This window comes from Nomascus leucogenys, chromosome 4, assembly GCF_006542625.1.
Source record: "Nomascus leucogenys isolate Asia chromosome 4, Asia_NLE_v1, whole genome shotgun sequence".
Lineage (NCBI taxonomy): Eukaryota > Metazoa > Chordata > Mammalia > Primates > Hylobatidae > Nomascus > Nomascus leucogenys.
The window spans coordinates 91,149,444-91,176,265 of record NC_044384.1 but is presented as its reverse complement, the minus strand read 5'-3'; the positions used below and the strand labels follow the sequence as shown (position 1 = coordinate 91,176,265).

The window sequence follows — 26,822 nt, the reverse complement described above, 5'->3', positions numbered from 1 at the left end:
CTTGGGCCAGTGCAGGGCTGGGCATAGATGCCTTCCCTGACCTTGCACATCCCATCTATCAATCACCTACCCTGTCGATTCTCCTTCCTCAATTCCTTTCAGAGCCTCCTTCCTGAGAGCTGTGGCATCCAAACTCGCCCTCCACGGCGGTCTCCTGCTTTAAGCCTCTTGGGGACCCACCTGCTGATGGCAACAGCCCCCATGGCCCACCTCCCATGGTGTGCACTGGGGGCCCAGGTGCCTCTCATCCTGCTGCCTGCATCCCAGGGTACCCCATGCGCTGTGCCCAGAGGTTCTGACATTGCATTTTTGTTCCTGTTCTTCTCTCCTATTGGGCACCGAGGAACCTGGGCCATCCCTGATCCTGGGGGTGTTGTGGGGTGCAGGTGGGGAGTATGCTGGGAATAGGAGGTGGAGATGCATCAGTGACACGCGCCGGGATCTGGGATCTTAACATGTCAGCTTCGGGCTAGGCGCGGTGGCTCAAGCCTGTAATCCCAGCACTTTGAGAGGCCAAGGTGGGTGGACCACGAGGTCAGGAGATCGAGACCAGCCTGACCAACATGGTGAAACCCCATCTCTACTAAAAAAATACAAAAATTAGCTGGGCACAGTGGTGCGTGCCTGTAGTCCCAGCTACTCGGGAGGCTGAGGCAGGAGAATCGCTTGAACCCGGAAAGTGGAGGTTGCAGTGAGTGGAGATCGTGCCACTGCACTCCAATCTGGGCAACAGAGTGAGACTCCGTCTCAAAAAAAAACATGTCGGCTTCACAGTTTGCTAAAAGTGACTAGTTTTCACTTAAACTGAGGGAATAATCTTTTTAAAAGAGGTCCTTCATTAGAAGATACTAGTTAATTTTTCTTTCTGACATTTATAAATACTGGGATTTTAATAAAAGTGTAAACATCAATGCTTAAAAAGTAAACTATGTAATAATCGCAGTGGTTTTTACATTTTCAACAAATATCAAGCTTAAGTCATTTTCACTTTACTCACCCGTCTCTTTTCTTCTCTCTCTTTTAATAAGGTGTTTCTGTCTACCAGTTTCACCACTGTGGGCAGTCCTACAAAATAAACTGCGTGTGAGAAGTGGCTGGGCTCTGTGGGCCATCCCCACTGCAGGGCCAGCCCTGCCCTGCCCTGCCCAGACCATGCCATGCTGCCCAGTCAGAGCGAGGGCCCACTGGAGAAAAACAAACAAAAACCTCCATAGCAGCAATGAAGCACAGGAGAACATTTTGGTTTGTGTGGGTGTGATTTTTTTTTTTGTTTTTTTTTTTGAGACAGAGTCTTGCTCTGTCATCCAGGCTGGAGTGCAGTGGCATGATCTCAGCTCACTGCAACCTTTGCCTATTGGGTTAAAGCAATTCTCGTGCCTCAGCTGCCCGAGTAGCCCACACCCAGCTAATGTTTTGTATTTTAGTGGAGACGGGGTTTCACCATGTTGCCTAGGCTGGTCTTGAACTCCTGAGCTCAGGTAATCCGCCCATCTCAGCCTCCCAAAGTGCTAGGATACAGGTATGAGCCACCACACCTGGTGAGAACATTTTGTAATGAGAAGGTAGGAAGGTCTTGCCAGCCAGGAGTAGGAAAATATGACATGTCATCTGAGATTTAAAATTACCAGGGGCAGAGTGGAAGAGTGGAATTGGAGGGTTCATAACACAAAGAAATGATAAATGCTTGAGGTGATGGACATCTCAGTTACCTAGATTTGATAATAATACATCATACGCATGTATCCAAATATCACACATAGCCCATAAGTATGTACAACTATTATGTATCCATAAAAATTGAAAATAAGGCCGGGCATGGTGGCTCATGCCACTTTAGGAGGCCAAGGTGGGCAGATTACTTGAGGTTAGGAGTTCGACACTAGCCTGGTCAACACAGTGAAACCCCGTCTCTACTAAAGATACAAAAATTAGCCGAGCATGGTGGCGGGTGTCTGTAATCCCAGCTACTCGGGAGGCTGAGGCAGGAGAATCACTTGAACCCGGGAGGCAGAGGTTGCAATGAGCCAAGATCGTGCCACTGTACTCCAGCCTGGGCAACAGAGCGAAACTCTGTCTCAATAAATAAATAAATAAAAATTGAAAATAAAAAACAAAAAAATTAATTTTCTGTGGAACAAAAAAACCTCCACAAAGTGGGAGGACAAGCATGAAATTTGTTGACTGTGTACAGGATACAGGCTAGTTTCCTTAGCTGGGAGCATCAGAGGCGGCAGCAACAGGGGCAGTGGGCAGCCAGGCCTCGAGGGGAGATGACGCACAGGGGAGGTGACGCCACCACACGCGGCAGTGAGAAGGAGCTACGGGGTGCTCCCCTGCCCCTGCCAGGCTGGCCAGCGTGGGAATGGTGCCGGGGGACCCATGGGGCTGCCACTTTGGGATTCTGCATCAACAATCATGATGCATGAGCCTCGGCCCAGCCCCGGGAGCTCTCCCTGTGGCACCTCTCCAAGCTCCTGGTAACTTCGTAGCAAACAGCAAGGGCTCACCCACCTTCATGGTCTTCGAACCGCACCCCAAGCTCGGGCAGGATGTCATCCCGCAGGGCATCGCTGAGCTGCAGAACCTCAGGGACTGTAGGGAAAGCAGAGCAGTTCCATCAGACATGGAGGGGCCGGGGCCCACACAACGAGTGCCTCCTCCAGTGCTTGGGAGGGAGGGGCCAGCAGCTTGATCGGCTGTAGAAGCCCAGAGACTAGTGTCCGCCGTAAGCCCAGGGGCTGTTCTGGGGCTGCAGGGCAGAGCCAGGAGGAAGCATAGCACAGTGGCTGCTGGAAGCAGTTCTTCCAGGAAAGGGACACAAGTTGGGCCGATAGCAGGGGTGGGAGGGTCAGGACAGGCCTAGGGGTCCCTTCGGGTGCTAACACTCTTCATCTGAGGCAGTTTCTCTGTTGGTGCCAGAATCAGCTTTGTTACGGAAGGACCATTTAGACTCAAGCCCTAAGGACTTGGTTCCCAAATGCACACAGGACTGGGATGGGGGTCCTGACCAGGACCCAGGAGAGCTGAGGACCAGGACCCAGGAGAGCTGAGTCCCAGGACCACTAAGGAGCTCTAGCTCTGTGAGAATCAGGCCTCCCAGGGCTGAAGCGCACGCAGCTGTAAAGGCGGGGGTGAGCAGTGGGGGTGGACCGTAGGTTGCTTCCCAAGACCGTGCTCACCTCTGCCTCTGACTGGGGACCCGGCCCAGCTGGGAGGGTGAAAGGAGGCATGACAGGGAGGGCGGCTGTGACCTCCAACACATGGGGAGGGAGCTTCGCTTGGAAACCCATGTGTCTGTGGCTGACTGGCTTCAGAGCGCAGCACTGCAGACTTGCCCGGCATCCCACGGTTCCCCTGCGGGGCTCCTCACGCAGTCTCTACCAGACGCCCCCTCTGTGTCTCTGCTCTGCCCGAGTTTTCCCGTCCCCAGCCCACGCACAACGCCCAGGTGGGGAACAGGACATAAGGAGTTTTGGGTGTTACAGGGTAAATGGGATGCCAACCTAGCTCAGAAAGACTCCAGAGTATCAGGTGATGTGACAGCATCTCCTAGACTACATCAACAGGACGGACGCTTGCTGCTCTCCAAGTGACAACTTTCTGCTCTGAAATCTGACCTTGGGTTTGCTGGAATCACCACACCCTTTGGTTTTCTTCTGGCCCCTCAGCTTGCTGTGCCCAACTGTGCTAGGCGGGCAGGTGCCCTGCCCCCAGCCTGCTGGGACCCCCACCATCCCATCCCATCCTCCTGCCTACCCTGCTTTTGGGCAGCACTGACCATGTGCACGCTGCCATTCTCGTCTGTCCTTTTCCTGCTGTGTCCTCATGACTGAGACCCCTACAGCTCCTTGCTGGGCACCCCACACCTTCATTCACTGCTGGATAAAATATTCGCATATCCGGGCAGGCGCAGTGGATCATGACTGTAATCCCAGCACTTTTGGAGGCTGAGGCGGGTGGATCACGAGGTCAGGAGATCGAGACCATCCTGGCCAACATGGTGAAACCCCCATCTCTACTAATAATACAAAAACCATCTGGGTGTGGTGGCACGTGCCTGTAATCCCAGCTACTCGGGACGCTGAGGCAGAAGAATCGCTTGAACCAGGGAGTCGGAGGTTGCAGTGAGCCAAGATGACAACACTGCACTCCAGCCTAGTGACAGGGCAAGACTCCGTCTCAAAAAAAAAAAAAATTGCATATCCTTAGGCTTCAAGGCCCCGCTCACAAGCACAGCCACTTTGGGCAGCTTCCTGAGTTTCAACCTCCCCAGGCAGGGACCTAGGAGAACGATGGCCTTTATATTTGTCTGCAGTATCATTCCTGGGAACGGGCCCTCCTCAGCCACCTGAGGAGCAGCTGACTGGGGCATGAGCTGAGGTAGGTGCCTGCCCTTCAGTCTTTGAAAGCCACCCCTAGATAGCACCCTCATTAGAAGGAAGGCAAGCCAGCACCTGTGGTCACTGTCATGGGTGTCATGGGAGGCCACAAGGCCAGCACCCCAGCCCACCCACCATGGGTGATCATCAGAGCAGGCACCAAGAAGCCTCCCGGGCCACACTCCCTGGGGCAAAGGGACACACGCTGTACCCCTCAGGCCCACACCAGCCTCTGGGTCTGGATTCTGAGGAGCTGAGGAAGAAGCCTCTGTGGCTTCTGTTAGCAGAGCTGGGGCAGAGGAGCAGACAATGACATCATCATCAGGGATTTACTGAAGAGAAACGTGGGCTACAAAGATAACGCAAAGGTGATGAGAATTCTTCCATGGAAGAACAGACAGGTCAGGGTCCATCCATCCATGGAATATGATTTGGCCATTAAAAAGGCAGGAGGTCCTGACACAGGCTGCAACGTGGATAGACCTGAGGACACTGTGCTCAGCGAAATAAGCCAGACACAGGACAAACACTGTGTGACTCCACTCATGTGGGGTCCCTGGAGTAGTCAAATCCACAGAGACAGAAGTAGAGGGTGGGCACCAGGGGCTGAGGGAGGGGATGTGGAGTTGCTGTTCCATGGGGACAGAGTTCCAGTTTGGGAAAAGGGAAGAGTGCTGGAGATGGACGGTGGCGGCTGCACAACACCGTGAATGTCCCTAATGGCACTGAGCTGTGTATTTTAACATAATGAAAACAAAAACGTGGTGATGGGGAAATGGCATCATCTCCCCAGTGCAGAGGGCCCTGGCCTAGCCCCTGGCTTTCTCACTTCAGTGCCTCTCTCCTGGTCAAACCCCGAAACCACTGCCCTCCTTGCCAGGCCTGTGCTCTCTAGCTGACTGGACCATGGGGGTATTTGCAGGGGAAACGGTTTCTTTTTCATCTGTCTGTGGCGCATCTGGCCTGGGCCAAGCAGATCCCAGCTGATCTGAGGGCCACCCCTGAGCCTGTCATACACTCACTTTCTCTTCCGCCAGCCATGAGATGTTAACAGTGAATAACAAAAAAGTCACTATTTGCTGCTGCTGGGGAGACAGGGTGATTGCACCAGAGCCACCTCTAACACGCTGCCCCATTGGAAGGTCTGAGGCCCCTGGATCCCCAGGGTCTCTGGCTCACAAGGCACATATGGGATGATGTACAGGGTAGGGATCACAACCATCTTAACCTGGGGCCACAACACCCATCTACCTGCTCCAAGTAACAAAACAAAAGTGAAAAGCAAACAGAAAGCAAAACCAAACTACTTCCAATACTGGCTGGCTGGTGCCACTCTCCAGGCCTGAGCAAGCCCTGTCCTGGTCAGTGCCACCGAGCAGGGGCTTGTGCCTGGCCAGTCCCCCTTCAGCGCCCTCCCGGGGCTGTGGCATGCCAGGGAAGCCAAGGCCACATGCACAGTCTTGTATTACCCTGGGGAGCTGAGGCCCAGGCTCGGCCTTCGATGTCCCCCAGAAGGCAGGTGGAAATGCCCAGGCTGCCTCCAAGAATGGTCTTCCCAAGCCCATGACCCTAGCGATGTCGCTAAGTTAGTGCTGCCAAGATTGCTGGAGAGCCCTGTGCTGGTCCTGAATGGGCTGGTCCAGGCTTGGTTCAGTTTGATTCCAGTGCTTTGAAATGCTGAGGGCATCAGGTGTTGGAGAGGGGCGATGGTGCTTATCTTGTCAGGTCAAGTGCACCCACCGCTGCCTGTTAGGGGCTCGGTCAGGCCCAGGCCCCTCTCCAGAGCACTTGTGGCAGCCCAGCAGCCCAGCAGCCCGGCCAGCCTCTCCTCTCACCCAGTGTCCTGCACTCTGTCCTGCAGCCTGTGGAGCTCCGAGCTCCTGAAACTCTTTCCTGCCCTCCTGCCTCCTGCTCCACTGTCCCCTGCCTGAAACAGGCCCAGATTCGGCTCCTCTGCCTCTCGGCCCCTCCACCCACCCAGGCTTCCTGATCCTCCCTCAAGGTGCAGCTTCTCCTAGAGGCTTGCTGGGTCTCTGTCTGCTCTGTCTTCAGCATGCCCTGCTTGGATGCTGCCCCACTGTGGCCCTCCATGATGGGCTCTGCACAGATGGGGACCAGGTGGATCCTAGGTCGGACTTCCCACCACACAGAGTCCCCCTGGGGAGGGAGAATAGCACAGCAGGTGATGGAGTAGCATTCGAGGTCAGTGTGACCCAGCCAGGGCTCTGTTTTCCTCTTTTGGAAGATCATGGTGGTAAATAAGGCAATGTGCAGAAAGCAGTGGGCAGGGCCCAGCACATCCTAAATCCTCAGTGTGTGTTCCCAGCTGTGCTGTTACTTACCAATTCAGAACCACTCAGAGGAAGAAGCAAAGGCCTGCCTGACGCTGCTTGTTGCTGTGTTTAACACCTTCTTAAAACTGGCCGTCAAAATGAATGCTCAGATTCAGCACTTTCTAAGTCTTAAACCACACACATCTCAGAAATGTCAAAAGATGAAGGAATGGCCAGGCGCGGTGGCTCATGCCTGTACTCCCAGCACTTTGGGAGGCCGAGGCGGGCGGATCACGAGGTCAGCAGATTGAGACTATCCTGGCCAACACGGTGAAACCCCGCCTCTGCTAAAAAAAATACAAAAAATTAGCCGGGTGTGGTGGCAGGCGCCTGTATTCCCAGCTACTCGGGAGGCTGAGGCAGGAGAATGGCGTGAACCCAGGAGGTGGAGCTTGCAGTGAGCCGAGATGGCGCCACTGCGCTCCAGCCTGGGAGACAGAGTGAGACTCCATCTCAAACAAACGAACAAAAAAAGATGAAGGAACGGCTGCTTATGGACAGTGAGGGGCCACTGTGTGAACCCCAAGTTCAAGCATTCACCTGGCATGCCTGAGCAGAAAAGGGAACCCTGGAAGCTGCAGCTCGGCTCCACTCTGCAGCAGGAACGAGCCACACCTCAGAGCACCCAGCCTACCAGGTCACCAGGAACAAAAATAAGCCCCAGTGTGAGCCAAAGGGCAGGTGGTGACTGGGCTGGTCAGAGGGCCCAACCATTCTGCCTCAGCTCAGAGAAGGAGAGGCAAATCAACCCTGGCCCATCATGTCACATCCTTGGTCCCCAGTGCCCACTCAGCTGCGCTCACTCGAGGATTCTGCCCTGCAGGGACATGCGGGGCTGTGGTGACTGGGGTGTGTGGTGCTAATGCACCTGGTGGGTCCAGGCCCGGGATGCTGTTCAACACCCTGTGGTGCACAGGGCAGCCTTCCCAGAGGATGATCTGGCCCGAATGCCACAGTGCCTCGGGGGAGAAGCCCGAGTCCGGGGAGCCCAGTGAGGGGAGTTGCTCCCACACTCTTTCCAGCAACTGGTCCTCACCTTTTTGCTCTCGGGCAATCTTCCGCACTCCTTCTCGGAATTCTGACAACACCTGAAGGTAGGGCATGACTATGGACTCCAGCTGTGGAAAGAACAGTTTTGGTTCGCTGAGGGCTGCCCACACTCCTATATTCACAACTGAATAATAGCTCAGCGGCCACGACACAGGGCAGGGACTGGCATGGGCAGTGCTGCTGTGCACACTACAGCTGTGACCAGCATCCCAGAGTCTGGACGCTCTCGTCCCCGACACGCGGTCCCTGCTAGGTGTGCGAGTCACACAGACTCTCAGGCCAGAAAGCATGAAGTGAGCTTCCTTTCTACTGCAGCAGGTGGGTCTGCAGCCGCTCTGCCCAGCTGCTGACAGGCCCTGCTTTTCTCAGGTCAGATACGCTGCTGTGAAACAGCTTGTCTTTATGGTTTCAGAGGGGCCATCTCTGGGAGGGACTATTTCCTAAGGGGCCCAAGGACATCACTCCCCAGGCTGGGGCCTTACCTATGCTGAGGCTGGCGGCTCCCGGGCCGTGCTTTCGTCTGATCTGTGGTCACACATACACTTGTTTAAGATTAATGATCTCCATTAAGTACCTACTATCTACATGCACATTAGCAGCTACACTAACATTCACTACCCACAGTAACACTGGGGAGGCGGCCACAGGATAGAAAAACCTTTCTACTACATTTCCCTGTTTTTGAGATGGAATCTTGCTCTGTCACCAGGCTGGAGTGAAATGGTGTGATCTCGGCTCACTGCAACCTCCGCCTCCCAGGTTTCAGCGATTCACCTGCCTCAGCCTCAGCCTCCTGAGTAGCTGGGATTACAGGCACGCACCACTACGCCCAGCTAATTTTTGTATTTTTAGTAGAGACGGGGTTTCACCATGTTGGCCAGGATGGTCTCAATCTCCTAACCTCGTGATCCACCCACCTTGGCCTCCCAAAGCATTTCCCCCCTTTTTTTTTTGAGATGGAGTTTCACTCTTGTTGCCCAGACTGGCATGCAATGGCGATCTCAGCTCACCACAACCTCCGCCTTCCAGGTTCAAGCGATTCTCCTGCCTCAGCCTCCCGAGTAGCTGGGATTACAGGCGAGCACCACCATGCCTGGCTAATTTTGTATTTTTAGTAGAGACAGGGTTTCTCCACGTTGGTCAGGCTGGTCTCGAACTCCCGACCTCAGGTAATTCACCCACCTCAGCCTCCCAAAGTGCTGAGATTACAGGTGTGAGCTACCATGCTGGGCTAGCATTTCTCTTTTCTTAATAGGACAGAAAAGGTTTTAGGCTTTTGAGCAAGGTTGCTCCCTGCCCCTCAGCCGATTCAGCAGCTCAATAACCAAAATAAAAACATTAGCAAGTGTTGGCTGGGCACGGTGACTCACAATTGTAATCCCAGCACTTTGGGAGGGCGAAGTGAGTGGATCATGAGGTCAGGAGTTCGAGACTAGCCTGGCCAACATAGAGAAACCCTGTCTCTACTAAAATACAAAAAAAATTAGCCGGGCATGGTGGTGCATGCCTGTAGTCCCAGCTACTCAGGAGGCTGAGGCAGGAGAATCACTTGAACTCAGGAGGCGGAGGGTGCAGTGACCGGAGATTGCGCTACTGCACTCCAGCTGTGGAAAGAAGAGTTTTTGTTTGCTGAGAGCTGCTCACACTCCTATATTCATAACTGAATAATAGCTCAGCGGCCACAACACAGGGCAGGGACTGGCATGGGTGACAGAGTGAGACTCTGTCTCAAAAACAGAAACACACAAATTTAGCAAGTGCAAAAGTCGGGCAGGCTAACAAGCCCTGGGGTCTAAGCCAAGCTCCCTGAGACCCAATTCTGCATCTGAACTTTGGACTTCTTGGGGGTTTTCGATCTACATCTCCAGCCACCACACAGCCAGCCCAGATAAGCCTTGGGGAAGGACAGAAAGGGAGGTATTCACCGCACTGCTGGGCTCAGTTCCAGCCCTAGGGGCACTGGAAGGGAACTCTCAGAATGGCTGCAGGTGTCTGTCTCAAGAACGCCTGGGGCTGCAACCCCCACCTGAGCATGCTAGCAGGTGGCCACGTGGTGACACTGAGGTGGTACAAGATGTAGGAGCTGCCTCCCTTGTTCCTAAAACCATTTGGATTTGGAAGTTAATCCATGAACGTCAAATGGCCATGATGTATGGGCACAGGACGTTTTGCCAGCAGGCTCACCATTCGCCGCAGCTGCTTCTTCTCAATCAGCTGACTGCAAAGGCCAAACGAGGCTGCTTGGGGGATGCGGATGCGTGTCCACAGCACGCTGAAGGCACCCCCACAACCACAGCAGCCGATAAGATGAAAAACACTGCAGTTCAAAGGCAGGCTGACTTTTACCCAGGAGGTGTGTTTTGGTTTTTTGTTTTTAAAGAAAATAAATATCTTAGTATCATTTGCGCAAAAGAACAAAGAAGCTATGTGGGTTTTCTTAAAAGCACCAAAGAGGTTCATATCAGGAAGTCTCAAAAACACCACACCAACAGCTAGCTAGTGCTAAGGCTGGCAAAAGGCACCAGGCACATGGGCTAGGTGCTCTGGCAGGACTTCTTACAACACGGACTGTTTTCTCTTTGCAAGTCGGTTCCTGGGGGAGCATCTGTAAGCTTTATCTGCGTGGGGGCTCTTCACACCACTTGTCATTAGGAAACAGGATTTTAAAAAGGTTTTGCGGCCAGGCGCAGTGGCTCAAGCCTGTAATCCCAGCACTTTGGGAGGCCGAGGCGGGCGGATCACGAGGTCAGGAGATCAAGACCATCCTGGCTAACACGGTGAAACCCCGTCTCTACTAAAAATACAAAAAATTAGCCGGGCGTGTTGGCGGGCGCCTGTAGTCCCAGCTACTTGGGAGGCTGAGGCAGGAGAATGGAGTGAACCCGGGAGGCAGAGCTTGCAGTGAGCCGAGATCACACCACTGCACTCCAGCCTGGGGGACACAGCGAGACTCCATCTCAAAAAAAAAAAAAAAGGTTTTGCATTTTGACTTTGTACCAAGCTCCTGTTTTAATTAAAATTACAGTTGTTATATTTAAATATTTAGATCTGCATTCTAATCGAATAGTTAAAGAGCATTCTTGACCTGGGAGTGGGTGGAAGTCCATCTTTAAGAAGCCTGACTGTGGGCAAGTCAGAGGGGACGGGGGTTCACAGCAGAGGGATATGACTGACAGTGTGTGTCTGCTCACATGCCAACTGCAAACAGAAGCCAGCAACGGACAGCCAGGGTGTTCCGGATGGATTTTCTCACCGCACAGACCCACTGGACAGGAGGCTCTACGGGATGACCTCCCCCTGACCTGTGGGCCACAGCTCTGGGGCAGGGGGTTCTGGTTCAGGCCATGTGGACCGACCTGGGCTCAGCGTCAGGACTGGGCCAGGTAGGGCATCTGCCCAGCCCCATGGGGACCGAGGCAGACAGTGGCTGTCTCCCCATCAGTGTAAATTCTGTGCTGTTTGTGAACTCTGCAGCCTTTCGATGAAGCATTTACTGAATACAGGTCAGTATATGTGATGAGGTCACGTGGGAGTTCCTGATGCCAAGTGGCTGCAGCAAAATGCAAATAAGCAGTGGCCTATGTAGTTGGGGTCCAAGACTAAGCTCATGGGACAGCACAATGGCAAAGTGCCCCAAACCAACAGTCACAACCAAAGCAGACCCTCCACACCGGCAGGGCAGCCGACCACACTTAGCACTCTCAGAGCCAGAACTGCCATTCAGCCCAAGGCGCTGTCCGGAAGGGTCTGGTGTGGGTGAGCAGATAGAGGAGGGGCAGTTCAGAGGGACACAGAGGGGTAGGCAGTGGGGAGGGAGCAGGTGCAGAAGGCAGGACCCTGCATGCTACTCACACTGAGGCTGGTTCCAGGCCCTCCAACCGGGAATCCCAGGGAGCTGTCCTCTTCTATGGCCCCAAAGATCTAGGAAAAGAAACAGATGGGACCTAAAGCTGTGACAAGATGAAGGCGGCATGTGGCGAGCAGCCAGGAGCTGTGTTCCTCGTTCACAGGAGGGGGTGCCCCAAGACCAGGAAAGAGATGGAAGCAGCAGCTCCAGGAGCCCCAGAAACCAGAGGCTGAGGGTGCCCTCATTGCTCCAGGATGGCCCTGACTCACAGCTACCCTCTCCAGCTCTGTTTCAGCCAGAAGCCACTGGAGCCCAAGAACAAGGAAAGAGGAGGAGAGGGGAGGGGAGTTGAGTCCAGGCCCTGCTGGCCTTTCAAGGTGTACTGCGGGGAAGGGCTCTGCACAGGATGTGTTCAGAGAGGAGGCCTTGTCCCTGGTTTTGCTTCTCTCTTTTTTTTTGTGAGATGGAGTCTCGCTCTGTCACCCAGGCTGGAGTGCAATGGCACAATCTTGGCTCACTGCAAGCTCTGCCTCCCGGGTTCATGCCATTCTCCTGCCTCAGCCTCCCAAGTAGCTGGGACTACAGGCACTCGCCACCATGCCCAGCTAGTTTTTTGTATTTTTTTTTTAGTAGATACGGGGTTTCACCGTGTTAGCCAGGATGGTCTCCATCTCCTGACCTTGTGATCCGCCCGCCTCAGCCTCCCAAAGTGCTGGGATTACAGGGGTGAGCCACAGCACCCGGCCTGGTTTTGCTTTTCAAACTCCAAGATGGGAGTGGAGGGAAACGGAGGCAAAGGAAAGAAATAGCTCTGAGTAAGGGACAACTATATGGATGTTACTTCTTTTTGTCTGCTTTTGAGACAGGGTCTCCCCTCTGTTGCCCAGGGTGGAGTGCAGTAGTGCAATCACGCCTCACTGTGGCCTCAACCTCCTGGGCTCAAGCGAGCCGCTCACCTCAGCCTCCCAAGCAGCTGGACAACAGGTGTGTGCTACCATCCCTGGCTAATTTTTTTTTTTTTTTTTTTTTTTTTTTTTTGTTTTTTTTTGAGACGAAGTCTCGCTCTTTCACCCAGGCTGGAGTGCAGTGGCGCGATCTTGGCTCACTGCAGGCTCCGCCCCCCGGGGTTCACGCCATTCTCCTGCCTCAGCCTCCCGCGTAGCTGGGACTACAGGCGCCTGCCACCGCGCCCGGCTAATTTTTTGTATCTTTAGTAGAGATGGGGTTTCACCGTGTTAGCCAGGATGGTCTCGATCTCCTGACCTTGTGATCCGCCCGCCTCGGCCTCCCAAAGTGCTGGGATTACAGGCGTGAGCCACCGCGCCCGGCCATAATTTTTAATATCTGTTATAGACATGGGGTCTCACTATGTTGTCCAGGCTGGTTTTGAACTCCTGGGCTCAAGTGATGCACTCACCTGGCCTCCCAGTGTTGGGTTATAGGCGTGAGCCATTGTGCCCCGCTTATGGGTGTTATTTATAACACATGAAAAGCACACCAGGAACCAAAGAGGACAGAAGCATGTCTCCATGTCTCAGAGGTGCTGGGCACCAGGCACAGCACTTGGGGGCACCAGAGGCCTCTGTTCTCCCAGTCCTGGGGCCTGGCTCCTGTGTCCACATGGGCTGAGGGATACGCCTGCCTGGGGCCTGGCTCCTGTGTCCACACAGGCTGCGGGATACGCCTGCCTAGGGCCTGGCTTACCTTCAGCATATGAGTGAGGTACAGGGCGATGTTCTCCAGCAGAGCCTGGTTGGGCCTCTTCCTCACGGCTTTCCGGGCTGCCATATAGAGGTTGCACTGACTGACCAAGGCCCGCATCTCTTCCATGACTGTGCGGGTGTCAACGTTATCACAGAGGGCTTTGTGAATTGCTGTCTTCTTGTCATAAAAGCTGAGCAACAAAGAGGAAGGAATGTGAAGTCAGACCTGATAACACACCATAGAAATTCCCCATGCGGCCAGGCGCAGTGGCTCATGCCTGTAATCCCAGCACTTTGGGAGGCTGAGGTGGGCGGATCACCTGAGGTCGGAAGTTCGAGACCAGCCTGACAAACATGGAGAAACCCCGTCTCTACTAAAAATCTGAAATTAGCCGGGTATGGTGGCGCATGCCTGTAATCCCAGCTACTCGGGAGGCTGAGGCAGGAGAATCACTTGAACCTGGGAGGTGGAGGTTGTGGTGAGCTGAGATCACGCCACTGCACTCCAGCCTGGGAAACAAGGGCAAAACTCCGTCTCAAAAAGAAAAAACAAAAAAGAAATTCTCCATGCACTTCAACAACCAGAGCAGCTCCCATTAGCGGAGCCGCCTACCCTGAATTAATTCTGCACAATGTATGACAGTGTCCCCAGCCCTTCCTCGACAGTCCAGGACACATGGTGGCCAAGATACGAGGCTAGGCATAGAACATGGGCATGCTCGAAAACCTCAAAGAAAAGGCACCACCTTACTTCTCATTCAGTTCTGCTTCTTCTTCTCCCCACTTCTCAAACTGACCAGTGATGTCAACAGGAGCGCGAAGGATATCTTTCACATTTAAGAAAAACTCCTGAAGTTAGAAAAATCAGTTTAACAGCATTTAGGCAACTTTTCCATCCTGAAATATCTGATAAAACTGTTCTACTGCTGTGATTTTATTTTTGGTAAAAATCTGAAAGACCAGAATGCACTGACATTACGCAAGTGGTCAGAAAGAAAGGAAAAGATATTTCTTTGACAGAAACGTGTTCTTGCTTTAGGTTTACAGATGCTCATTTGGTGGAAAGTACAAGTCAGAAGGACGTGCACTGCAGTGACTAGGAGGACGAGGCCTCCGTCCACTCTGCTGAGCCATCGGCCATTTCAGGAGTGGCCTCGAGCCTGTTACACCCACTAGCATGGAGGTGCTTTCACCCATGTGCTGGTCTCCATTAGAGACATCAGGAGGCGGCTGCACCTATCACCACTGCACAAGGTGCCCACTGTGCAGGGGAGGCTGCTCCACCAACCTCCAGGAAAGGGCTGGGGACTCACATTCAAGAACTTCTCATATTGAAGTGCCGACTCCATGGTGTTGCTGGAGTAGTCCAGGGTATCCTTCCATGAGTGCATGAGGAAGGCCAGCCGCAACTGCCGTGCTGCGGGGGGACACAAGACAGCAACGCCCTTATTCTCCCGAGTGCTACAGCCATTACATATCTATGAGAAGGTGGGTGGGGTCTGTGGGAGAAGCCAGCGTATACCTGAGTGCTTTTTCAAGGCATCTTTAATGGTGATGAAGTTTTTTAGTGACTTTGACATTTTGCAGCCTGCAATGGTCAGGTGGCCTGTGTGCAGGAAGTACCTGACCCAGCAGTCATTTTCAAAGTAGGCCTGTGTGGAAAGAGACAAAAGACGTCAACAGTCATGTGTTACTGGGGCCGCCTCCTGCCACCTGCACTGTCTGCTGCCTTGTTGGTGCTGTCCACAGGCAGGAGCTGCATTTTCTAGGTGGTGCAGGCGGGGCTTGGAAGGACAGCCCAGGTTAATAAGCCAGCAGGTAATACAACTGGTTCAAATCCAGGCTAGTCTGTTGCCAAAGGCCAGGCTGTCAATGCGGAAACCACACTAAATGATCAAGGTTCAGATTCCACCCACAAACCCTGATGAAGGTGTCAAGTTCTAGTGAGAGAGGCCCTTCTGAGGCCTGGGCTGACTTTTCCTCTACCGCAGTAAGAACACTGTGCTCTTGCACCTGACAAGGGGACCCTGTTTTTACCTACCTCCGACTGCGCCAGCTCGTTGTCATGGTGGGGGAACCGGAGGTCAAACCCACCTCCGTGAATGTCCATCGAAGCCCCTAGGAGGGTGCCTGCCATGGCCGAGCACTCGATATGCCAGCCCGGGCGACCCTGGAGAAAGCCGAACACACAGTGACTGACCAGCCTACCTGCTTGTCCAGGACTTTATCACTTGTCACTCCAAGTTGATGGCCCTTAAATCCTCTGAACTTTATTGGAACAAGCGCTAAATCCCACACATGAAAAGACTAAGGGAAGGCTGGGTGAGGTGGCTCACACCTGTAATCCTAGCACTTTGCGAGGCCGAGGCGGATGGATCACGAGGTCAGGAGTTCAAGACCAGCCTGGCCAACATGGTGAAACCCCGTCTGTACTAAAAATACAAAAATTAGCTGAGCATGGTGACGTGTGCCTGTAATCCCAGCTACTCAGGAGGCTGAGGCAGGAGAATTGCTTGAACCAGGACCAGGAGGCGGAGGTTGCAGTGAGCTGAGATTGTGCCACTGCACTCCAGCCTGGTGACAGAGTGAGACTCTGTCTCAAAAAATAAAAAATAAAATAAAAAAAACCAAAAACAAACAAACAAACAAAAAACTAAAGATGGCCTTCTTTGGTGAAGTTCATAAACCAGTCCTATGTGGGCTGAGGCTTAGGTGAAGTTACTGAATTACATCCAGACCTCTGAGCCCTTGACAGCTGCAGATGGTCACGCCCCTTCCTAGGGTACCCTGCAGTCAAGAACTGCTGTCACCGGGAAGATCAGAAGGCACCCTACACCCTGGGGCCTGGAATACTCACATTCACAGAACACAAGAACCAAGAAGCCTCCATGGATGTCTACTCTGATCACATCTCCACTTACAGACCAGAAAACAGAAATCCCGGGAGGGAAGTGATTTGTCCAGAGACTCAGGGAGTCTCCATGATGTCCAGGTCCCTGGGGCCAGGCAGCCTGTGCTGCACCAGCACCAGGCTCTGGCCCAGTGACAACATTCTTCACACACAGAGCGGCCCTCTGCTGGGGGCCTGAGAGTGTGGCTGGTGCCAGTGCCCCTGTCCAAGCCCCACACCTTCTAGGCCACTCACTCACCTTTCCCCAAGGGCACGGCCAGGACGGTTCTCCCGGCTTAGAGGCCTTCCATAAGGCAAAGTCGTTGGGAGAGCGCTTCTCACTCAGGCGGTCTGCAGAGATGCTCAGGTCGCCTGCAAACATGAGGGATGCCAGGCAAGGTCACTCAGCAGCACCCACAGACCCACATGTCTCACTCAAGGCCATCCTGGGTGCCTAATGGCCAGTCCTTCTGACTAACTTCTGTTTATTAACTTGGCTCAAGCACTTCTTCAAGTTAACTATGTATTACCAGATTCTGGTGTTGATCCAGTGTCTAGATTTACAAAACAGTTCATAATCCCCAAAGTCACCAGCTTATATACCTGGCTGACTTGAGGCCACATCTAGGGTCTCCGTAAGACATTCACCTTCCTGCTGCCTTCTCACAGCATTAGCCCACCAGTGTCTAGGACAAGTGATAGCACCCTGGTCTAAAGCTAGGAGGTGACATAGTGGTGCAGCCCACTGGGGCATGGCTCAGGGATCCTGCCTGGTTCATGCGGGTGGGGTCAATATGTCAAGGGCCCGCACAACTATTTGCTTATGGGTTCCAGGGGATACAAGGACGCAGCTAAGCTGCTGTGTACTACTGCAGGGAACCCGGCGGCAGTGCAGTGGCGAAGGGGACACTTGCTGTTTCTGTGTATTTATAAGGGGAAAAAAGGTGAAGGAAACTAAAGAATAGTCCAGGAAGGCCATAAGAAAAGGCGAGTACTGCTCTTGGCACAAGTTCTATTTCCTGGACAAAGCCAATGATCACCTGGCCAACAAAAACGAGACTGTCTATGCCTTGCCGGAGGGATGAGAAATAACCCCTTGGTGAATTCCATGCATTGACTCGGTGACACTCAGCCACCTGACACTCAGGGTACAAGACAGTCTGAGTCCCCAGAAAAGGAATGCACCATCACTGCAGATTTCTCTCAACGATACATGTGGGACCAATGGAAAAGATTAGCTGCTGTGAACACAGAAACCTGTGAGCCAGTCCAAAGGTCACACAGAGAATCACCCTTTGTTCGATGAATGGGCAGAGCAGAGGCCTTCACTCTAGGCGCAAGGTTGCCAGGACCCACGCCAGGTCTTGCCCAGCTGCTGCAGCCTTTCCTGGTCCCTGGTCCAAGGGCTGCCTTAGGTGCTGTCACCCCCTTGTGGAGGAAGAACAGACTCCATCTAGGGTTCTAACTCAGGTGACCTTGAAGAAGCTGCAGTGAGATCTTTCCAGGTAACAAATCCACTTTTCAGGTGCCTAATCAGGCAACAGACCTAAGCTGCCCTGAGAAACAGAGTCAAGAGGAAAAGCACTGCTAAATATATTTTTCTAAACACTAACTTCATGATTATAAAATATGTACTAAATGTAGAATATTTGGAAGATAAAAAAAGAAAACTAGGAAAAAAATTGCCATAATCTTTTAACCTGGGAATTACTACTGTTACCATTTTGGTATACTGATTCCCAGATTAAAAAACAAACAAACAAACACACAAAAAACCTCTGCAAGCAATATCCAGATCTATCCACCAACACGGAAGGCCGCTGTCCTAGTTTCCTTCTACCTCCTCACTGTTCTGCCATTGACAATTTTGCAAAAGCACAATTTGATATGGCCCATGACATTCTCTCTTAGATGCTCTTTGATAGAAAATATACATTTACGTTTTTAATTTTTCATTATTATGAAGTTACTCATGAAAGTTTTTATCTGATTTTTAAAAAATACACTTTGAAAAAATTTATAACACAGAACACAAGACCCTCCCCACAAACACCCTATCCTTCAGCAAATGTCACACTGCAACTGCCCTCATAGGGTTAATGAGAATTCCAAGCCAGGCTGTAGGCAGAATGATGAGGCTGGTCACTGGCCAGGTGCAGTGCACGTCCACCCGCTTCCCTGCAGCTCTGAGAGTCACACAGCACGCTGACCACCTGCTCCACCACTGTTCCTAGAGATAGAATCTCTAATCCTGGACCTTTTTACCAAGAACTGCTTAAGGTATTTTTCGGAACCTGAATTCCAGCAGGACAGCTGTTGCCAACTGGTCTGAAGACCTGCACCAAGGAACTGACTCGTCGCAGAAATGTGGTTTACCTCCCTGTTCCATGACTTCACCCCTCACTTCCCCAGCAACCGGCAATCCCCATCACCTGTCCAGAGCAATTAAAAACCCCTCCCCAAATCTCTCAGGGAGGCGGATCTGAGGTTTCCTCCCATCTCCATTTGTCCACCATACAATTACTACACTTTTTCTGCGGCAACCCCTGGTATCCCGGTACACTGACTCACTGTGCATTGGGCAACAGACCTATTATGGTTACAACACAATCTCTTTCAAGTTTTCCTTCTTGGTTTCATTTCCTGTCTCTCTCCCCAGAGGCAGAGTGAGTGTTTCTAGCTTTGACCCTACAAGCATGTTCATACCAGCACAACGGGGTCCTGTTCTCTCCCATTGGGGGAGCTTCCTCCCTGCACTAGGCCTTCCTGCCACGTGCCTTCCTGAGTGGTCTGCATGGCCCATCTGCCTCTGGTGGGTCATCTTACTTGGTGGAGTGAGGAGCTGTCATCATCTAGGACCACTTGGGCCCCAGCATCACCTCTCCCCTTTTCCTCTACCATTAGAGTCCCCACGGTGAGGAGCACATGACTGCACAGAGCTAAGGCTACACTCCTTATGACTCCCTATGGTGGGGGGAGGTTGTGGGGGAGGTCATGTGCCCAGGTCTGATCATGACTGTGGAGGGGTGGAAGTCCATGTCCCTCTTCGGTCCTGCGTATTGGCTGTTAGATTCTACTCCTGTTTCCTGGAACTTAAACCAATGCTGAAGTCATTCTGGAAGAAAATGGGTCCAAGAATAAATGGTATTTAAGAAAAAGAGCCTAGATGGGGCCAGATAGCAAAATTCATCATAAAGTGGTGAGTCAGTGTGCTCTAGCTGCCTCCAGAACATTCCTTCACCATGTGACCTGAGGGCACTGCTCCACTTACCACTCCCACCTTTCCCATGTGCTGCCAGTTCCTTCCTGGCATCTAAGTGCCAAATGCAGTGTGAGTTGTTCACGGCTTCCTCTAAGGACTTTAAGAAATGCTCTACTATATCCATAGTTATATTCCATTTTTGTCTTGTTATTCAAACATACATACACACACACACACACAGGATCTTACTGTCAGCCAGGCTGGAGTGCAACAGTGTAATCACAGCTCACTACAGCGTCAACCTCCCTGGCTCAAGCAACCCTCTCACCTCAGCCTCCTGAGTAACTGGGACTACAGGTGCATGCTACCATGCTCAGCTAATTTTTAAAATTTTTGTAGAGCTGGGGTCTCACTACATTGCCCACGATGGTCTCAAATTCCTGGCCTCAAGTGATCCTCCTGCCTTGGCCTCCCAAAGTGCTGAATTATAGGCATGAGCTATAATTCAGCCCTAATATGTTTTTCAATCTTCTACTTTTATTAATTAAACTTGCTAAGGGTTTTTCTATATTATTTTTTGAGAAGAATCAGCTTTTGGCTTTTACAATTGTTTGTTTCTTTAATCTCTGATTTTACTTTATTTCCTCCTATTTCTTTCCACTTCTTCTTGTTCCTTTCCCAGCTTTTTGACTGACTGCTTAGCTCACTTACTTCCTTTTTTTTTGTTTGAGATGGAGTCTTGCTCTGTCACCCAGGTTGGAGTACAGTGGCATGATCTCAGCTCACTGCAACCTCTGCCTCCAGGGTTCAAGCGATTCTTCTGCCTCAGCCTCCTGAGTAGCTGGGACTACAGGCATGCGCCACCACACCCGGCTAATTTTTGTATTTTTAGTAGAGATGGGGGTTTCACCACATTGGCCAGGCTGGTCTCGAACTCCTGACCTCGTGATCCGCCTGCCTCGGCCTCCCAAAGTGCTGGGATTACAGGTGTGAGTCACTGCGCCCGGCAGCTCACTTATTTTCAATCTTTGTTTTTTAATAACTACATTTAAAAACATCAATTTCCTCTAATTGGTGCTTTAGGGGCATTCTCCAGATTTGGTGTGTGGCACCTTTGCTGCTGTTCTGCTTAAACACCCCTTATTTCCCACTGTGGTTTTCTTTCCTAGGAGTTATCCAGGAGCATGATTTCAACCCCCCAGACAAGTTTTGTACACTTTAGATGTCCATCCTGTCAGTGTTGGTATCTTTTTTATTTAAAAAAACATTTTTGTTAATGTTTTTGAGACAGAGTCTTGCTCTGTTGCCCAGGCTGGAGTGCAATGGCACCATCAGGGCTCACTGCAGCCTTGACCTCTTGGGCTGAAGTGATCCTCCTGCCTCAGCCTCTTAAGTAGCTGGGACTATAGGCATGTGCCACCACACCCAGCTCATTTTTAAATTTTTTTAGAAAGAGGATCTCCCTATGTTGCCCAGGTTGGTCTGGAACTCCTGGGCTCAAGCGATCCTCCTGCCTCGGCCTCCCAAAGTGCTACGATTACAGGTGTGTGTCGACATGTCCGGCCAAGTGTTTTTATCTAATACAATTGCTCCATGATGACAGAATGAGGTCTCTTTGACAGAATGAGGTCTCCTTGAAAACGGTTCTTTGAGATTTGTGGAAATCTTTCTGTGGCCTGGCATATGTTTCTGTGTTCTTGGAAGGAAAGGATGCTCTTTAATTCCTGAGTGCAAAGTTCCCAGCTCTCAAACCAAGCCTGTTAACTGTATTTCAAACCTTTCATATCCGTATTAATTCCTGGCCTACTTGATCTGTCAACTCCTGGGAAGTGCATGAAACGTGGGCATGTCCACTCTGGTTCTAGGGTTGTGGAGGCTTCTGGTCCACAGAGGCCCAGGCTGCATCCTCTCAGAGCTGAGGCGCTTTATCATCACAAACCCACCCCTCTACTCCCACAAACCTGGAGCCTGACATGCCATGAGTCTGATATTTATGTGTTAACCTGGCTATCTCTATCTTTTTTCAGTCTGTGTTGTCTGGTTTTATTTTATTATTATTATTTATTTTTTGAGACAGAGTCTCATTCTCTTGCCCAGGCTGCAGTGCAGTGGCACAATCTTGGCTCACTATAACCTCTGCCTCCCGGGTTCAAGTGATTCTCATGCCTCAGCCGCCTGAGTAGCTGGGATTACAGGCATGCACCACCACACCCAGCTAATTTGTGTATTTTTAGTAGAGATGGGGTTTTACCAAGTTGGCCAGGCTGGTCTCGAACTCCCAACCTCACGTGATCCACCCACCTCGGCCTCCCAAAGTGCTGGGATTATAGGCGTGAGCCACTGCACCTTTATTTTAGGTTCTGATATTTCTTTAGAATAGAGCCTAAAATTAGATAAAAGTATGAATATTTTTATGGCCAAACTGTCTTCCAGAAACACTAGGGCAGGCGGGGTGGGGTGCAGAACGTGCCCTGGCACATTGGGGGGATCCCCACTCTGCAGGGAGGCTTCCAACCTTGCCTGTTGTGGATGTGTCCCCAGATTCACTTAAGGGATAGACATGAAGAAAATGCCAACAAAAGGGTTCCCAATATAATTCTGCCTGGTCTAGAAAAAGCCTGATATCTGGGTTTGAAGCATTTGGATCCACCTGGGCACAGAGGCTGTTGTCAAATATGCATCACTTGGCACACATCCCAGCACCCCACAATCCCCCTAAACCTCACATGCTCAGCCAGCAAACACCAGCCCTGTGAATGCAGGCCCCAGGGGCCACTGTGTTTCTCAAGAACAGCACCATGTTTACTGTCTTTTGTTTCTTAAAAAATAACGCACCATAAAAAAATGACATCTTGTCTTTTACAGCAACATGGATGGAACTGGAAGACATTGTGTTAAGTGAAATAAGCCAAGCAGAGAAAGGCAAATAGCACACGTTCTCTCCCTTATGTGGGAGCTAAAAAACGGTGGACCTCAAGGAGGTAGAGAGTAGAACAGTGGTCACCAGAGGCTGAGAAGGGTCAGGTCAGGGGGAGGGAGTGAACAGAGGTTGGTTTCTAGGCACAAACACACAGATAGAAGGAATAAGTTCTTGTGTTCAATAGCACAGTAGGGCGACTACAGTTACCAAAAAATTTGTTGTATATTTCAAAATAGCTAGAAGATCTGGAACATTCCCAATGCAAAGAAAAGAAAAATGTCTAAGGTGATGAGCATCCTAATTACCCTGATCATTACACACTGCGTGCATGTATTAAAATATCACATGTACCCCATAAATTGCATAATTATTATATATCAATTAAAAAAACACATTTCATGGTCTTAGAGCTGCATAATGGTGAGTGTAGAAAACTCCTAAAATTCCTTCAGGTGAAAAAGCACTGTTCCCAAGAGTCTGAGGGGTGGGCTCAGTGCAGCCTCCGTGGCCTGCAGAGTCAACACAACCCAGGCTGGGCCAGGAGGGAGAGTCCACAGTGCTCTCAGGCATGCCCTCCTCACCTTCCCCTTCTTGAAGGGCTTTCTGATCTCCAACGGCCTCAGGCACCAGCTTCCCATAGGAGTGCTTCTCGCTAGAAGCAAACTTCGCTGTATCAAAGTAGACAGACCCACTGGAGACATAGCTGGAAAACAAAAAAGGAATTGGGTGGGGTGAATCTAACAGACCAAAAGTGTTTCAGCAGGATGACAGTAACAAAATAAAAGTAGGGCTATAAAACCGCGAAATCTGTGGCCTATCTACTCTCTGTGGTGGCCATTGAAAACCGTATCAGCTGCGTGGACTGAGTGGGACACCAGGGCCCATCCCGCTGCGGAGGCAGCCTGCCTGCCCTGGGCAGCTCGTCCCTCTGTCTGGCGTCCAGTGACCCATGCAGCTCCCACCCTGCCTTGCTCAGGGCTGCTGCCGTCCTCATTCTTGTGTGGCCTCGCCTTTCCCTGAATGTCCACACTCTACCCATCAGCTTAGCCCAGCTGAGGCTCTTGGCCTCCACGAAGCACTCCAGATTACTCCAGTCTGGAATGACCTGTCCTCTCTGAGCTTTGGCTTGCCCGTGCCTCTCAGCTTGGCACAGGCTCTTATGCTACAGTAGTTTGTGTTAAGTGGGGAGAGAAGCAGTGTTACTGCTTAAGAGTCTGCCCCGTTCCTGGCACTGTCACAAACTCTTGTTTCTCTTTCATCCAGCCTGTGTGGTTCCTGTGGGAGGGAAGCAATCTGAGGCTGGACACAGTGGGTCTCTGGGAGCAGGGGCACGGTACAGTGCTGAGCACTACAGACAGATAACCGGGTTCCTGTCTGCATTCCCATTTGTTGGCCATTTCTGAAAATGCTTACTTTGGAGATTGAGACAATACGGGCCAGGGAAGTGTGTGATGGATTCGCCAACAAAAAGTCACTAAAATCATAGCCAAGTGATAGATGCTGATGAAATGCACCCTCCCTCGGGATATGACACCAGGACTAGCACTCTCAAAATGTCCATGCAATGGCACTGATGTCTGTGAAGGCCCAGCAGTATTCACGCTCACCATTATGCAGCTCTGGGGCCCCATGACCAACGGTCTTGGCTGCCGAGCTTCCCAGCAGATTCTGGGTTAGGTTCTCACCATGGCCCCCAGGACAGTGCAGACCCATGCTCCTCAGCCTCTGGGTGGGGCCCAGAGTTGTAGGAGGAAGTCTGCTGGGGACTTCTAGCTACGCAGCCCCAGAACACCCACTCCTCTGCTTCCCAAACTCAGACTCAGAGCTGGGGAGCTCCTCCCTGTGCGATGTTCTGCAGCCCTTCCCTCCCTCGGGAGGGCCTTGTGCTTACCCGTAACCGTTGTCCACAATCTTCTGGACAAAGTTCACGATTTCTGGCACATACTCACTAACCCGGGTTAAGACATCTGGAGGGAGAACCTGTGCAAGACATGATAAAGTCCTGGGATTTTCCTTCTGAAAACCACACGCTCCATAAAAACGTTACCAATTCATGAAACAAAAAGCCCATTATGCCCCTCAACTCAAGTTCAATGTTGACTTGGCCACTTAATTGAGCTGGCCTTGCCAAAACAGGAATTTAGAAATCAGGGCCCTTCACGCAAGACAGCCAGCACAAGACAATTGTGACACTTACGTTCAGAGCTTCCATGTCTCTGTGGAACTCCCCTTCCCAGAACTTGGGCAGCTTGGAGAAGATGGAATTGTCAGTCACATCACTGCCAAGTGTAGAATCTAGCCAGTCAGAGAGCAAATCCTTGGCTTCTTCCAGCAACACCTGAAGAGAAAGAAACAAAAATCCAGGAGTGGGCCACACACTTCACATGAGCACATCTCATGCAGTTGGTGTGAGCCCATCAGTGCCCTGAATTCAAAGGTGCTGGCCTTGATCTGTGAAGAGCCACCGTCTCCTAGGGAGACTGTGATGCTCACACAACTGGCTCAGCAGGGACAAATACAAGACTCTACAAATGGGCAGGTCTCACATGAACTCAGAGCAGCAGAGCCGAGGAGACCGTGGGTGCAGAGGCACAAAGTGGTGGGAGGGCCAAGGTGGGCCTGGTGAGCATGTGCAGCCTACCTGGGCCATGCAGGGCAGGGTTATGGGCAGAGGCTGGGCAGGAGCACACACTGTGTCACCTACAGCACAACCCCTTGGTGCATTTGGGAAAAGATTCACGACGGAGACAGCCAGAGGTTAGGAGAGACAGGCAGGGCACTGGTCCCGGAGGTCTCAAAAGCCCCATCTCCCTGATGCCATTGACTGAAGATGCCATCCCACTTGACACACCATGGAATGGGACGAAAAACCACCAATCCCAGCAAAACATGGCACCTGTGTGACCCAGGTCCTGACCACACACACACACACACACAGTCTAGGCATGAGACACGCCCCAACTGCACTCATGTCAGAAGAGAGAAATGTCTACCCTCCACCTACCTTGGAGGGACCTAGAGTTCTGAATGCACTGACGTGGACCTAGGACAGGGTGTGGCACCAAGCAGATGGTCTGTGGCCTACTACGGGAATGGGGGGCAAAGAACCAAGGCTGGAGAGAAAAAGTGTAGGAAAATGGCCTGGCAGACAGCGAGGACACAGGGTGGACAGAGAAGCCACAACACAGAGAAGGGGCACAGGGCCCACATGGGCCAGGTTCTTGATGCAATCCCTGCCTACAGCTCCTGAATCAAACAGATGTGTTAATGTATTGCAGGCCTGCAAGTGGTAAGGCACGTCTGCAGGAATGAGCACACCCTCCCCATCACGGTGGGGCATCCAGTGGGCAGACAAGCACCAAAAGCAGGGTGTGCACTCTGGGGAGCAAAGGCTGCCAAGTCTGCTGCCCAGGAAGCAAACATGGGCCTGCCCCAAGTACAGGGAAACATGTGCATCCTGGCCCTCAGGATCGCCAAGGTCATGACCCAGCAAGAACTGACATCTTAATCGAGGTCACCAAACGCCCAAGAACATGAGCAACTGTGAACGGGAGTCAGCGGAAACGACAAACAGATGGACACTTCACATGGAAGAGTTATCAGATACATAATAAAATCCAGTAAGTATTACAGGCTTAAAGAAATAAGGACGGACTCACAGATGATACACAATAGCAAGCAGCGAGAGGCCAGAAAAGTGGCCCAGGTAGATCTGAAACTAGAAGCAAACAGAACCTGCAGAGGTGAAATGTATTAACAAGTCAAACAGTCTTACCTATCCTACTGAGTGACTGTGTTTCACTCCCTGTCTGAAGGAGAATGAGTGACTGTTTCACTTCCTGTCTGAAGGAGAATGAGTGACTGTTTCACTTCCTGTCTGAAGGAGAATTCGTGAACAGGAAGACAGAACTGAAGAAGTCATCCAAAATGGAATAGAGACAAGAAGGAAAATTTTATGAAAGACAGGTTAGGAGACACGGAGAAGGATGAGGTGAAATGATGAGACTCACATCTAATTGGCATCCCAGAGGAGAGGAGAGAGGGAATCGAGTAAAGGTGATACTTGAAGACACATCTGAGAATTTCTCAAAACCCATGCAACAATCCAGTCCCGGGAAGCACACAAAATATCCAATAGGATAAGTGAAAACAAATCTCTTATAATGTCTTAGTGAAATAGCAGAAAACTGAAAAGAGAGAATATTTTTATAATGCGCCTGATAGAAAAGACATATTTACCGATCAAAGAAAAGTGATTTGAAGGCAGCCGATGTTTTCAACAACAGCCAACAATGGAAGCCAGAAGACGGCAAGCACCTTGAACAAACAGGGAAATATACACACTTCGAGACAGACAAAAGCTGCTTCCCACCAATACTTCTAAGATAACGTTTCTAAAACTTGCCTGATGATAGGACTGGAATACTCAATGTTGCTGGTCAAGCATACAGATTAAAAATCAAAATGCATAAATACAAAATGATAAGAGACTTCTGGT

At 51.3% G+C, this 26,822-nt stretch overlaps 1 protein-coding gene across 10 annotated transcripts in view; it reads right to left on the bottom strand.

Annotated features, from left to right (window-relative positions):
* Window positions 1-26,822, bottom strand: part of CARS1 (cysteinyl-tRNA synthetase 1) — a 56,013-nt gene that overhangs the window by 3,400 nt on the left and 25,791 nt on the right. For 8 of the 10 annotated variants that reach the window (XR_004029720.1, XR_004029719.1, XM_030811450.1 and 5 more), the window contains 13 exons: window positions 24,522-24,662; window positions 24,216-24,304; window positions 22,906-23,027; window positions 16,462-16,574; window positions 15,354-15,482; window positions 14,835-14,964; window positions 14,626-14,729; window positions 14,064-14,161; window positions 13,314-13,503; window positions 11,615-11,683; window positions 7,749-7,830; window positions 2,512-2,592; window positions 998-1,065 (listed from right to left, as the gene is read on the bottom strand). Coding sequence is in view for 6 of the 10 variants with exons in the window: in XM_030811450.1 (XP_030667310.1) it covers window positions 998-1,065; window positions 2,512-2,592; window positions 7,749-7,830; window positions 11,615-11,683; window positions 13,314-13,503; window positions 14,064-14,161; window positions 14,626-14,729; window positions 14,835-14,964; window positions 15,354-15,482; window positions 16,462-16,574; window positions 22,906-23,027; window positions 24,216-24,304; window positions 24,522-24,662 (1,416 nt within the window). In the remaining 4 variants the exon portion in view is untranslated. Of the gene's footprint in view, window positions 1-997; window positions 1,066-2,511; window positions 2,593-7,748; window positions 7,831-8,244; window positions 8,288-11,614; window positions 11,684-13,313; window positions 13,504-14,063; window positions 14,162-14,625; window positions 14,730-14,834; window positions 14,965-15,353; window positions 15,483-16,461; window positions 16,575-22,905; window positions 23,028-24,215; window positions 24,305-24,521; window positions 24,663-26,822 lie in introns of all 10 variants that reach the window. The other 2 variants (XR_004029722.1, XR_004029721.1) reach the window with 1 other exon arrangement.